At 36.8% G+C, this 15,080-nt stretch overlaps 1 protein-coding gene across 1 annotated transcript; it reads left to right on the forward strand.

Annotated features, from left to right (window-relative positions):
• The first annotated feature begins 237 nt into the window (after nucleotides 1–237).
• Nucleotides 238–8,256, forward strand: LOC129257661 (FAST kinase domain-containing protein 4-like). Its single transcript, XM_064096602.1, has 5 exons — nucleotides 238–1,575; nucleotides 2,258–2,491; nucleotides 3,143–3,182; nucleotides 3,860–3,974; nucleotides 6,858–8,256. Exons 1-5 carry the CDS (start codon nucleotides 297–299, stop codon nucleotides 6,942–6,944), a joined length of 1,755 nt encoding a protein of 584 aa, XP_063952672.1. The 5' UTR covers nucleotides 238–296; the 3' UTR covers nucleotides 6,945–8,256.
• Nucleotides 8,257–15,080: the final 6,824 nt, after the last annotated feature.

The following is a 15,080-nucleotide window of genomic DNA, read 5'->3' on the forward strand; positions in this document are numbered from 1 at the left end:
AAATGCAGTTTCGCACCGGCCGATTACCAGCAAACTGAAAAATGAAATAGGAATGGTCATGTTAAACATTCACAAGGTTGATGGAACATACGCCATCCGTCCTGCTGGAAAGTGATTTTCCAGTCATCATATACATGTGGTGATAACCCACTCTGTATTTTTGACTGCTGAAGATAAGATAGGCCACCTACACCCATTCCACTAGTTTGCATGTATTGATCACAATTATTTGATTTTGCCATTTCTTTTCTTACTTTTCAGGTAATCAGAAGCAGGATCTACAGAACTCTTCAATCATGGCCTTGTTCAATGTGCGACACCTAACTTTAGGACTTCATCGAAACTTAAGGTGCTCCACAAAGCTTCTCCCTTTAAAACATGAGAGGTCTTTCACTTCCAGCCAGAAGGTACATGTTGATGACGCTGCTAGTTCTGGAACCCTTCCACAATCAGAAAGAACTGCAGGTGCTGGTCAGAGTTTGTTTTTGGAGCTTAGCTCACTTGGATCAGTTGAAACTGCTCTTGAAGCTATAAACCAGAGAGAATTTTCAGGAAATGAAGCATCAATAGCCGTTAGAGCTCTGCGTCACATCCAAAAGAATGATTCTTCTAATCCAGACATTGCAACAGATCAACGGTTTAACAATTTGGCAGCTTCTATCATAGAGGGAATTAAGAATTTAAGCAATGAAAGCCTCACAAGTACTCTTGCAAATGCATTTCATGTGAACAGTAGCAATGATGAATTCATTCTTGCTTTAGAAGGTGAATGCAGACGAAGATTGAGACTTCTTCCTATTCGATCAGTTGCAACCATTGTGTGCAATGACCAGTTATTATCAAAAAGAATGGAAACCAAAGCACTTGTGATCGAAGCGGCACGTGTCCTTGAGCTCCGCTGGAGGGAGTTACAGAATCCTCAACTTGTGCGACGGTTGTTGCCATCTGCGGCTAGAGTGTCAGAACCCCTACTAGAGCGTGTAGAAGACAAGACTTTAGAGATGCTCAGCCAATTTACTTTTCAGGACATCACAGCCTTGATGAAGTCAATGGTGGCTACAAAAACAAGATCACTTCCAATCTTGCGGGCTATATCTTACCAGTTGCTTGAGCAGCGTTCACAGTGGGAAATTCCTGCCATGATAGATATCATGAGTGCAATGGGCAATTTAGGCTTCCATAATCCAGCACTTGTCAGTGAATTTGCAGTGCATATACAGCAGAGACTTGATGAATGCTCCCTCAGCCTCTTGTGTGACATTGCAAAGACGTATGCTGTGCTGCGTATCCAAGCAACCAGTCTGTTGGATTCCATCCACAATGTTGCAGCAGCTGCATTGGAGGAGCTTACGATTCTGGACCTGAAGAGGCTCTTGTTCGCATATAGTCAATTTTCTTATCAGCCACCAGATCCAAGCACATTCTATGCTGAAGTAGGAAATAAATTAGATGCAAAGTTTGATGAATATTCTGTGAAAGATCAGATAGATGTGGCCCACTCTCTGACAGTGCTGAAGCAAGTGCCTCATAAGAGTGTAGCAAGAATTGTTAAGCATGTTGAGGAGAGTCAGGATGGTAAGACCATTGTCCCGAACATACTGGGAAAAATTCATATATTAAATTTAAAGGTACTGAGGAATCATGATTTTTATGTATTTTCTACAGTATGTCAATGGATCCACTCCAGCATTAGAAGATATGACTCAAATATTGCACATCATTCAATGGGTTCTACACAGAATTTTGATTACCGGTAGCCTAGTTTATACTTTGCTACAAATTAATAAAGAAATATTTTCAACATGTTCATAGTCAGTAAACATTAGTGCTGGGCAATATTTTGATGTTATCAAAATTATGCAATATTGAAAAGTTTTTAGTTCATCATTTATTAACCACAAAGGCTGCTCTGTATTGCTTTGAAGTTTGAACCAACTCAGAACCTTGTTGGTAGCAGAAATCCCACTTTTCATGGACAAGCACTACTGTAAGCCTTACTTTCATTATCCCCCTTCCTTTCTCTTACAAAATTGCAGCTCATCATAATGATTGTACATAGAATTTTCAGGCTTGGAGATATATTGCGTTATTGACCATAATTTTCTGGCAATAAATGACTAACATTAAAATCAAATATCAACAGCAGTAGAAAACATATTGTATATAGTTCCCATTATTTCCAAGGTGCCAGAAATCATTGTTAATAATGACTTGTTTAGTTTTGTTTACTAATTCATACGATTGGCTTTTTTTGCAGATCCTCTGCAAGTCACTCATATACTGAAGCTACTACAGATCAATGCTTATTCCCAGCTGGATTTCCCTCAATATGAAGGCCCCTACCTGACTCCAGAAATGAAATCCTTCCCAGAAGACCACAAATTGTACACGTCAACATTACACAGATCCTTGTTTAAAGTGCTACGAGCTTCACTTGGAGATGACTTGACCATGGTAGAAAATGTCAAAAGTGACCTTGGTTATATCATAGGTAAGCCTAAGGATGGTTTATATCAAGTATGGTATTTGGTCTTTCGTGCATCAGGCTGCTGAAAAAAAGCTCAAAATCTGTTACTTTTTGTGTTATATCAAAACACTGTACAATGTTAATCCTAAACTCCAACCCAAGTGTTCCAATTCACACTGTACTTAAAAGCACCTAATGTGTGCAGAAAAATTTCTTGCTGGATCACATATGAGGAAATGATCAAAGCACACCTGATAGAAAGATGAAATACATGACACAAAAAACATCAAATGATGAAACATTAAATTTGTTTTATCGTTCAGTAATAAAATTTGCAATAAAATTTAGCTTTGGTAGGTAGGTAGGTAGGTCTGTGTCTCTCTTCTTGGCCATTAATGCTACATGTACATTGCAATTCATTTGATATGACAAAACTACTTTTACTGTACTTCTGTATCCCAAGCTACTTCAGATATATCTGAGCATAATGCTTTTTACTGCTTTGTGAAGCAATGTGCCTCTACTGGTTTTATTATGCACTTATTTTAGGCCTCTACATAAGGCACTTTGCATTGATACATAGATCATGTAATGTAGATGATTTAAAAACCAATAGCATAAAAATCTTGCATCCTCCCTCATTAATTTGACAAAATTGCAATTTTTTTTTTACAGATGCAGAAATTTCCAGCAAATTGAAAGGAAATGGTAAAAAGTAAGTTATTAATTTTCTATCATGTACTGTACCGTCTTTGTATTTATTTTAGGACAGAATTGTGAATACAAAAGAGGAGGCCTTGCTAAATGGACCTCAAATTATTTTTTATTTCCTCATCAACAAAATTGGAGGTGGAATTACATGTAGTAACCCCATCGTCCATGTATTTTTTATGTCCATAACAAATTCAATACTGTTTTAAGTTCTTTCAATGGCTTTGAGATGAAGTTTGGTACATAAGGGGCCCGTTGCAGAAAGAGTTGCAATCAATCGCAACTCCAAAAATCATGAGCAACTTGATTTTCAACCAATCAACAGCACGCATTTTTGACTTGCAATTGATTTTTTGACTTGCGTTTAAACGCAACTCTTTCTGCAACGGGCCCCTGAACACATAATAAGTTGGTTGAAAGTATTTAAGGTAGGTCCAATAAGTCTTAACACGTGAAAATGGTTCCTGTTTAATAATTGATTTTTTTTTCACAATCATACCTGATTTGTTGAGTTTTCACAATTGAGGCTGCAAGCTTCAGCTTCGCAAGTGAAAGCTTTAATACCAAAATGGGAAAAAGTCCATGATCATGAAAAAATTATGTCAGGGTACTCAACTAAACTTGTGTTATTTTGAAACATTCTTGGAAGAATTTTTTACTTCACATTTATTCATTCTGAAGGTTGGCAATTGTCACATTCAGCCCTCCTTCATACCTCTATTCAACGAGACAGTTGGTAGGACGTCTGGAAATGATGCTCGGTCACCTTGAACTAGCCGGATACCAAGTATTGCAGGTATGATAATACAGAGAGCCTGACTTTGCCATGTATACATCTCATTTTTGCAAACTACTCCTACATACCTTCAAACTTTCCCTATTTGGTAACTCCCGTAGGAACTCTGCAGGACAGCGTTTTACTGATAAACGCCAAGCTGGCATATAACCTATGAAACACTTTACGACTAGGTTAATCAGTCATAGTGGCTGACGTTAGATGACAGATATCACTCTCTGGCCTTTTTATTAAAGTGGAGACAGCGGCAAAATCGGAAATAGAACTCACAACCTTGCGATTATGAGTCCAATGCTCTAACCACTGGACCACACGACCCTTGTGGAAAGAATAGTCCCAGTATTTGTTGAAAGAGAATCTTTTCAACTACTATGTCAGAATTTTATGTAAAAATCTGTCTGTACTTAATATATAGGAACCCTGGATAGTCCCTATTTTCTGCCTCTATCTTTCCATTTGCCCCAATTTCTTGGGTTTCAGAGTTAGCATACTGTATGAGTTTACAGCTCGTGAAGATTTTTGCATGGTGGCACCAAACAGATAATGTACAAGATGTTTAGATTGCTTCATGTGGTTGGTCCAGAAAAGGACTTTTTGGTTGGTGGGAAGGTGAAGCTGATGAAGGGAAATGAGAAAGATATAGAGTTATTTCCTCAAAAGTTAATGAACCCCACCACAAAACGCACTCCTTCATGCTGAGTGTTAATTGTTAACAACAACACTACAATGTTCGGCAAGCCCAGAGAAACAAACTGTATTGAATGTAATATTTTTCACCTGATTTCAAAATTAAGTATCTATAACATGGCAGGACTACCACTAGGCCTAGGACGAATGTCATTTTTACTATTCGATTATTTCCTGAAAGAACAATCGAATGATTCTATTGTTCGTCGGGAATCACGTCTTCTTAAATCACAATAGTTGACCTATTTATTATAGTGACCCAAAATGCAGAAAATCTACAACTCTCAATGCCACACTTTATACAATTGGACCTCACTGCATTCAACATTTGCATTGTCCGTTTCTCACAAATGAAAGTATGACCATTTGTTCCCCCTTTGATTTCTCTGACTATGTCAAAAGAAATTACATGAAATGAGATTATAACCTGAATCAATGCTTTCATGCACCCCCGCATATGAATGAAACAGCTCAGTCCAAAGTCCAATTACGTCTTTTTTGTCTCTATTTCACAGTAAACAATTCATTCACACTGTTTTCTTTGTGACAGAGACACTTTTGGGAGAAAAAAAATCACCCCTTGCCTACGTGCCTACCCAAGTTTGTGGCACTGCCCACGATGCTACACACTATTTAAAAAAAAAAGTAATTGCAAAATATCATTCAATTCAAAAATTAAAATTCCTAAGTCCAAATAATTTTTTTTGATAATTTCAATTGAACCTATAACTGGGTCTATATTTGGAGACTTGTCGAGACATGGAATGAATAGATGAAGGGTACTGTTGGAATGTTATTTTTAGGCCTCGGGGGGGGGGGGGGGAATTAGTATGCCTGTGTGGGGAGGAGGGGGGCTAATACAGATTGCTTTGTTTTGAAACATGAAAGGGTTTCCACATTCAATGATTCCAACCCACTATCTTTCTCCCCCCTCTCTCTCTCACACACACGCACACAGATGGGGAGGGGTTGATTTTTTTTCTGAAGTCATGACCTTCTCTGATGTGGTCAGGTCACGCGCGTGCTTGAAAGCAACTCCCATCAATGGAGCGCGGGCCAATCACAGATCAGCAATAAGCTGTTCTGTGTGTGTTCTGTTTTAAGACGCACATGTACACTGTATCGAGAGCAAGGCCGGGTGGGATTAAACTTATTTGGAGCTCTTTGAAGTTGGTGCTTAACTGTGAATGCAATACAGTCATCGTTCATTTTTTTTTTACACATTGCCTCGGTAACATCATTTTCAAACCTGTATCAAGTAATTGTTATCATTGTTGTCATGTCATTTTTTTGTACTAGAGTATTCAAGTTATTCCAAATGTCTGATCGGGATCTGCCGAACATTTGATTAGTAAAAACTTTGCTAATCGATTGCCGATCGGCGGCAAGCCATTCGATCAATCAATGTTTACTCCCAGGCCTAATTACTACCACATGGTGAACCATAAGCCTTTTCTGTGTTCACTGCTAGTTTCCATCATTTAACCCTATCTTAACTGGGCTATTTCGGACCAGTATTTACTGGCCCCCCCCCCCCCCCCTCAGATCTCGGCCGCTGATTGTGCGATCGCCGCGAAAATTTGCACACACGTAGAGCCGGATGTAAACTCCAAGACTGTATAGAAAAATTTACAAAATGTTGCGTAATTTCGGAACCACGTACCCGGGCGTCGCAAATTTGGTCTCAAAAGATGCGCAAGACTTGAAAGTAAAAAGTCAGCGAGCAGTGCGTCAAAACAAAATAAAACGAAGTGACGAAATTTGTCGAGGGGGGGGGTCAAATTGACCCCCCCCCCCAGTTTAATAAGGGTTAACTGGGTTTAAAAAAAAATAATCATATGGCTCATAATACAGTTAAAAGAAGAAAGAAAAAAAGTGTGAAGAGCTTGTTTCATATATGCTCCCTTGTCAATATGAAAAACATTTTTTATCTGATCTATTTGAGCAGTTTAGTAAATGCTTAAAACAATTTCTTCAAAATTATTTTCCCAGGTTTCAAATTGTTCAGAATTTTGTTTTTTACAGAGTTCAGCATTTCCAGCAGTTTTATTTCCACATTAAAACATGTTAATATACTGCTGGTGAAAATATAGTGCAATGTTAAGATTTTTAAAAATAGTTTATTTTCTTGGTACCAGTAATGATTTCAGGGGAAAATAATATTCATATTGTGTGGATTTTTTGTTCTTTCTGCAGATTTCATACCATGATTGGTACCCTCTCCGGACACCAGTGCAACAAGTCAATTTCCTCAAAGACAAGCTAAAAGAAATACTGGAATGAAGGAAACTAGTCATGAAATACTCAAAAATGATAATTCATTTAATGAGCCAGTGTGAATTAATGTGCTCCTGTACTTGTCATTAACATTGTCTCGGGCGATCTCAATTATCTTGAAATATTGCATTAGACAGAGGTAGAAATACCTCAGCTCTGTGTCTAATATAACAAGTTGGTTTTTTTTATACCTCCACTCACCTTATTACAGATCTGTTACAGGTGTTTATGTTTCCAGGTCATCCGATTCATTCATCTGTCCTGTAAATTTAAATCATTTGACAGAACTTCAAACTAATGTCATTTACGCATAAGGGAGTGATGACAATCTAGTTAGTTTGGGGAGTTCTAAAGTCACATAGGTCATTATATACTGCGCCTGAAACTGCCTTGATCTGACAATGACTTGAGAACTATTTGAAGGACCAATTCAACCTGGGCTCTTGTATACAAATAGGAGTATCCATTGTCTTGACTTGTTCAAAGGAATTTAAAGTCAAAAGTCACAGGTCACAGATGTCATACACTTGAAGGTGGCTGATTTTCGTGATAATCTTACAAGTATTGGATGGATAAACTTCATATTTGGCTCATATATCCATATGAAGTCAGGACTTGGGGGGTTTTCAAGGTCAACTCAAAAGGGCTATTTTGTGGTTGAATGATCAGCATTCGAAAATTATAAATGTTAAATGTACACTATGATATATTTTAGATCTGGCAATGATGACAGTGCGAATTTGGACTGCTTGTATTTGACAAAAAAACATATAGTTCCCAATTCATTGTACAGTTAATCACTATCCTCAAATTTAAAGCTATAAGTTGATAGACCCATACCTCCATGGTGTTGTCCTGTTAATAAGTACAGGTAAAATTACCAGGGGTGTTTCCCTTTAATATGGGACACGTACATCAAAATGTAAATCAAATTGAATGAACAAAATGTATGTTTAAACCTATATGGCCCTGGCTGTTTTGAAACTGTATAGCGGGGGCAAGTTGCTCCCTCCCCCAGATCTTGGCTGTTGATACTGAGATTGCGACGAAAATCAATCTATATCATCTGCAACGCAATGTCAAAAATTTATAGTTCCATGTCATTGTACCAAAATTAGTCAAACTAATTTTAATTAAAATGTTTGTGCTAATTAATGCAATAAAATCAGAAATAGAATACTAATTGGATAAATAAACCTCCAAGACTGCTATATTTTATTCGTTACTCTCATGATTTTTATCAAATGTACGTTGAAAAAAGAGAAAAACCTGAAATCGATTGCTCGTAACCAATAAAAGTAATCAATACATTCATGAATTTTGGCTACCTCCAGAATTTTCATTGGATTTGTATAGTTATGATAACATGTTTTTGAGAAGTGTTAAGTCTGATATGTACTTCTGAAATGTTGCATAAATTTGTTCTTAATAGTTGCACAACACTTGAAACTTGTGAAACTTTGCAATGCAATTTTTTTATTTTTTGCATTACAGATTTAAGAAAATTGTTAAGGCAATAAATGGCTAAATTGTATGCCAAGTTATCAGAGCAAAGATCTGGTCACTGTTGAGAGGCCTGTTCAAATATTCACAACACTACTCTGTCAAGAACTTGCGAGCCAACATAAGTCATTTGATGCAATCTCGCTTCAAAAATCTGAAAAATATGATTTCAACTGTTTGTGTAACTTTGGATTAACATGTCTTTAAAATCAAGGGTGGATGTTTTAATGGGCATCCATTAACTTCATTGCCAGTCAGCCAGTGTGATTTGTTGCACTTTGTGAAAGCATTGAAAATTTTGGCAGAGGATTTGTTTCACTTTATTTGAATAGGCCCTGATGGTGAAATAGATGTGTATTGGTATTTATTACCTTATAATTGTGTCTTTAACAAATAACACACCTTTATCCTGGGGGTGCCAGACTGTACAAAACTGAGAATAATTGATGATTTATCATAACTATATTACAAATATAATAGACAAATTACCTATCAATGTAAGCTTTGAGTCTGTTTCATCTTGTATACTGTAGATGATTATGCATTCATGCATGACTGAGCAAAATATAAGAAAGGATACCAAATGTCACTTGGCTAAGGTCTCTGAATTTCTGAAAGAATATCTACTTTAATATTTTGAAAACTTATTATGATATTTTGATCAAAGAAATTAATCAAGAAATGACAAATCTCTGTTCCTTTTAAGTAATGTTTTCCATTTTCATAACAAAAACATTCTCACAGTTTGCCTACCGTAACTATTGCATTGTTGAAAAAAAATAGCTTTTTGCATGGCTCAACAAACCAGAGAGTTCAGTAAGTCCTCAACATGCCTATAGAACATCTTTGTTTTCAAAAATGCATATCAGATGAACAAGGAAACTCGAAGCTTGACACTGATAGGTCATTTGTTTGTTTTATTTATGGACAAAAATATATGAAAAAGCATCAATAATTCTCAGGTTTTCTGGGACATTCTGTTTGAAAAGTATGAAAGTATTCTTGAGCTTCCAAATCTGGCAGACTATACTTCATTGGCAACAGTTTTGGATAAAAAATGAAATGAAATAAAAAAAATTGTAACAGATGTTTACATGAGAACAATTTTTAATTTGAGTTTAGTGCCAAGTAATCTTCCATGTCAAAAAGATAAGAGCTTGTACAAAGCATATCTCAGAATAAGGATTTATATTCATACTCCCCAAAACTTTAGTATGACCTAAAAAGTTTTTTTTACATGTATACAGAGACAATACAAGGGGAAGACTGGGCAATTCAGCGATTGTTGAAATGCTCAATTTTGTTCATGGGGAAAGACGCCCACTAGCGTTGGGGTAGTAAGCCATTGCACATCAGCACGCAGCCCGAGTATAAAGTTTAGGGGAAAACGAAAAGGGTGATGCTTGGGGATAATTCCACGTCTCCTTTCCCAGAAACCTCTATAAGATACATTCATCACTAATTATATTATCAGGGGTGTGAGAGTTCAGATTTTTATCTGATTTCAGATTTTTTTCATTTTGATTTTCAGCTTAATTTAAGCTTATTTTTGGCTTTCCTCTGTACAAAACGTATGGGAGCTCTTTCTATTTCAGACTTTTTCTACAAGTTTCAGCTTTTTTCAGATCTTTTTATTTGTGACCACTCACACCCCTGTATTATATCGCCTCTTCCATCCCAGCCTCTTTCACCCCTCCACCATTCCCCCCATATGTTTTTTTACACAACCCAAAATGATCAGATAGATACACAAATGTGTACTAACCCAACACTGCAGGGCACTCTTCCTAAGCATTTCATTATACGCCCTCTGTTGACTGTCCAATCTTCCCCTTGTAGTGTCGTTGATGTAGAATTGGTGTAACATTCATGGTTGTTTTCTTAATATTTCTCAGGATTTAGTATCCGTATTTCTTCTTTAATGAGATTTGGGCAGTAGATTCGATATTCACAGTGCTGCTCTGCAACATCAAAAGTACTACTCTGTTGTCTGAATTCAATGATTCATTTTGACTTATTAAGGGGAACAACCTGTCCATTAGTCAACAGGATAACTAGATTTCTCTTGATACATCATGAGAAAGTGACAAATAAAGTGCAACTCTTTGTTTTTCTCATTTTTTGATGAGGGTTTGAAAAATTTCATAGAGTGAGATTTTGTTTCGTTTTCAATAATAGTCAACTACATTTTCAAAACCTGTCTGAATTAAAAGTTGTTAACTAGCTATTTTCTTGCTGTGTTTCCCTTGTTAGATGTATGGATATGCCAACCAATGGGTAAAAAATTGTCTTGTGCCAAGGCTTGCTAATGGCAGCACTTTTGAGTTATGAATCCATATATATATATCAGACTTTAAGAAAGTATAGTGGGCATTATTGAGCAGAGGTTGGTCTAGCAATTTCTGTTTTTAGTAAAATGGTGATATTGGCGGTCCAACCAAGGTTTAAGAATTCCCGGGGGGGGGGGGGGGGGGGGCACTTCCATTGACAAGTGGATACTATGCGCGACCATGGGGTCTCGAAAAGCGCCCTAAACACGTATTTTCCATTTTCTGAAAATGCATCCCTTAACAAGTATTGGCATGTGAAATCCTACCCTTGACAAGTATTGGAAACAAAACGATACTCTTGGCAAGTTCCCTGAATTGACCCCCTAAACAAGTACAGCGATATTTTATTGTTATGTCATGGACGTCGGTTTTACCCTTACCTAGATCATTGGGTTTAGTACAGCCCCACTTCTCACATCTCAGGCAAATCATACTCTAAACACGTAGTGTTGACTCGGGGCATAAGTACATCCTTTATAAAACATCTTAGTCTTAATTTTTTACACCCTCGCACGTAGCTTTCATATAGCAATACCCTCTTTTTCATTATTTTAGTGTATTTGACAACCTTAGCATGTTACGTATGTAACGTGCCCTATCTTGAAAGAGACATCATTTTTAGGTGTTTTTTTGGTCGCGCATGGTATCCACTCGTCAATGTAAGTGGCCCCCCCCCCCCCCCCCAGAAGAATTCCCACAATGCTTTTGAAAGAAACACCTGAGATCCTTCTGTTTAGCTAGAGGTTAATCTACATGTAGGTCCTTGTTGATATGTAACCATTTTCTGGACTATATATCTAGATCGGCCTTACTTGACAATCAATACCTAGCACCTGTAATGGAAGAGTTCATGTAATCTCTTGGATGTGCCAGTCAACAAGCTGTCTCTCTTGGGCAAGTCTTGTAACATGTCGGCTCAGACACTAATCAGATTCCATGCAATGCGATGGCTTAAGCCTTACGTTGGTGAGTGAACTACTTCAGGACAACTGGGCTCTGAGAGCGCGGTGCCTGATTTAGATTTTTATCCAGATTGGGGATGATTCAATGAGGATTAGACTAAAAAGATTTATCATTCTTACCCTTTATAAGTAGGAACTAAAACAAACATACTAGTTTCTTTTTAAAGTGAAGAGGAAATTGTTTGTCTGAGGTTGGACTGGCAATTACTATTTTACCTAGGGGTGAAAACAGCAAAATTGCCAGTTCAACTGAGGCCAAATAGCTTAATCTATACTTCCTCAAAGCTTGCTTTATCTGTATGTTATACATGTACATGTATGAAATGTGTACATGTTCAATTGTATTGTATTAAAGACATGTATAAATTTTCGGGCAGGTCCAAACTACATGTATTTTGGTATTGAGATCTGAATTCTGATGAGTAGGATGTATAGTGGATAAAGCCATGATAGCTTTTTTATCGCTTTCGTAATTTGGCAACATTGATTCAAACCTTAACGCTGTCATGGTTCAGAAATTCTGAATGTAACCACCAGATAAATCATACATTAAGACTTTTTAGAGTGTATTACAAAATCTACAAATTGTGAAAACTGTCGGATCTTACCACTGAATTGATGTGTCTGATGATTAAGTACAATTCTGTCGAGTAGTCAATTGTTCACAACAACAGATTACATAATGATAATCTTGCACTGAAAGAATTAAATTGATATGTAATCTTTATTCATATAGCAAACTGATTTCTTTCCACTCTACTATCAATGAACAATAACATACATGAATTCATGTGAAAAATTTATATGGTCATCAAAATACAAATATGACTGAATCATAATTGTCAATATTTCCAAAATCTGATGTAATGCAATTGCATACTTAATAAATGAAATATACCATATCAGGTTCCAAAAAGTTGAAGTTCAATTCCAATATATTAAAAGATTAAAGTGACATTGCCTGCTATATCTGCAAATAACAATGTTTAAGAAAATTTATTTTTTAGATAGTGTTCTAATATTTAAACCATTTCCAAATAATTAACATGAGTGCTCAAGAGTAACTACAAGTAATTATGGACAGCTTGCTTTGAATTTAGACTCAATCAATATATCTCAAAGTAGGTTGAATGGAATCTAAGGGAATCTAACTCATGGTAGGCCTAAATATACCAATACCCGGGCTCAACTACGTCATGAAATTAAAATGTACGCGAATTTATAGAACTAATTGGGCTGCCCCTTTGTCTTATCACAACTGTCAACTGCGTTGAGCTGTTTGTGAGTTCGAGTGTCGGGATCGATTTCAAAGTGCTGATGAACAAATGTGATGTTGAAATGCCACGTCCACAAAGTTCCACAAAATGGCTGTCTAAATCGCAACAAAGACTGCATCACTATAGGGCTTAAATGTTGAAAACTGAGTCTTGATGTCTACCATGACAACAGGAATATAGGATGAACAGAAACCCAGCTCAGATCTGTAACGACAGATAATCTATTTTAAATGGTGAATTGCGAGTAGCCTTCTCCTGACCTATATGCCTGGAAACATGAAGATGCCACTAGATTTGCAGCACATTGTAGCTTTTTCAAAACTACTCCTCTCACAAGCACAGCGTGGTGCTGCCTTGACCAGATCTTGTGTGCAAATGACCTTACCCAAGCTCAGTCAGTCTCAATCACACATGCACACAGAACTTGTTGAAGCATCAGAGTCAGTCAATCATGTGTAGTACACATTATTCACTATACTTGGTATGCACCCTTAATTGCTTGCCCAAATAGAAGGGTCCCCTGTTAAGAGCATGCAGGTCCCTGGCTAAATTGTTTCTAAGGTTGAATTGGCACATTGTGACAAAAACACACTACCATTGTTGTGTTTATTTATAAACTTGTATACTCTCTGGATCAAAAGATGCAGGAGTGCTCGATAGCTAGAAAGAACCCCTAGGTGATAACTTTTTCCGTATCAGCTTGGAAAAAAAGTATTCATACATGTGTGTGGGTGTGTGTGTATGTATATTTATATACATATATATATATATAGAAATGTGAGAAATTATATGTATATATATATATATATAAAACGCCCATTTCCAGCCGTACAGGGAAATGTGGAAAAAATGGTAGTCATGGGGAATTTCATAAAAAGCAAGATAATTCTATTGTACAGTACAGTACAGTAACTTCAGGCCTTTGTGATATATCATGTGTTAAGATCAACTAGAGGAGGCCTTTCATCAACAAAACATACAAGCATATAAACAACAAACATAGATATACTTTATTGAAAAAAAATGAGAACAATCTACATTCCCCCAAGGACCCGTTTTTCCAGACACCCCGAATATACACACCAAAATTTTGCACCGCTGTTAATCTCCCCGAAATAAAACAAATGGACGTATGACCAGTCCTCAGTCTACATGTACTACCCCCTCTGTAGTCCAGATTGGAACAGTCTGAAGCGTGCGGGACAATGCAAGGCAATGAAAAACACTGTCAAACTCTTGAAAAATTCCCCTTTAGAACGAAGTCCCCTTAAGATACCTCTTTTTCAGACGTATATTCGCCCTATGATCCAAATTAGAGATATATATATATAATCGCTTTTTGCGAGAGTGATCACAAATTTCCTTGTTGACCATAGTAGATTGCGAGACAAATGAATACCCTCTAGCGATTATTTTAGTCCGCAATAATGAACCTATTTAGTATTATATATATATATATAATCCGAGGTAGGATGGTTAGATCAACACGGCTACTGCCAGTTTGATCCAACCATCCTACCTCGGATTATGCCAGCTCCATCAATTGTAGAGCACTCTTCAGGATCCAGGGTCTTTTCTTGGTGTTTTATATATATATATATACACTGTAGATAGATAGATAGATATTTATCACGATATTTCCGCGTGTTGGATACAGTGCTCTCCAAAATACAAATTTTTTTTTTGTAAGAAAGTTTTCACTTAATACATTCAGTTCCAACAAAAAGTTTATTCAAAGTATTTTATTATCCAAATTTTTTACACAAACCTCGCATCTGCGTCAGGAATACGAAACTCATTATGTATGTGTGCGTGTATATGTATGCCCTTTTAAGAGGATATGGGCTACCTTTCTGATATCTATATATTTTACCAACTTTAAGTGCGATGTACAAGGTGATCTTATGTGTGAAAATAACGCCAAGAAGTCTTTTCCTCTATTTTTCACCAGATATGTGATCATGCAATCTTTTCGATTATGTACAGCCTACATGCAGGTACACACAAAGTTATATTATATGTTATGGCCCATGCTCCAGAGTGTACGTACTTCCATGCAGGTACTGAAAT

The sequence above is a fragment of the Lytechinus pictus genome, chromosome 3, assembly GCF_037042905.1.
Source record: "Lytechinus pictus isolate F3 Inbred chromosome 3, Lp3.0, whole genome shotgun sequence".
Lineage (NCBI taxonomy): Eukaryota > Metazoa > Echinodermata > Echinoidea > Temnopleuroida > Toxopneustidae > Lytechinus > Lytechinus pictus.

What these genes read in the sequence shown, in the direction of transcription:
- LOC129257661 (XM_064096602.1), top strand. Translation starts at nt 297, where the DNA reads ATGGCCTTGTTCAATGTGCGACACCTAACTTTAGGACTTCATCGAAAC. An exon ending in TGTTGAGGAGAGTCAGGATG is followed by an intron (nt 1,576 to 2,257) that starts GTAAGACCATTG and finishes CTTTTTTTGCAG; the next exon opens with ATCCTCTGCAAGTCACTCAT. An exon ending in CCGGATACCAAGTATTGCAG is followed by an intron (nt 3,975 to 6,857) that starts GTATGATAATAC and finishes TTCTTTCTGCAG; the next exon opens with ATTTCATACCATGATTGGTA.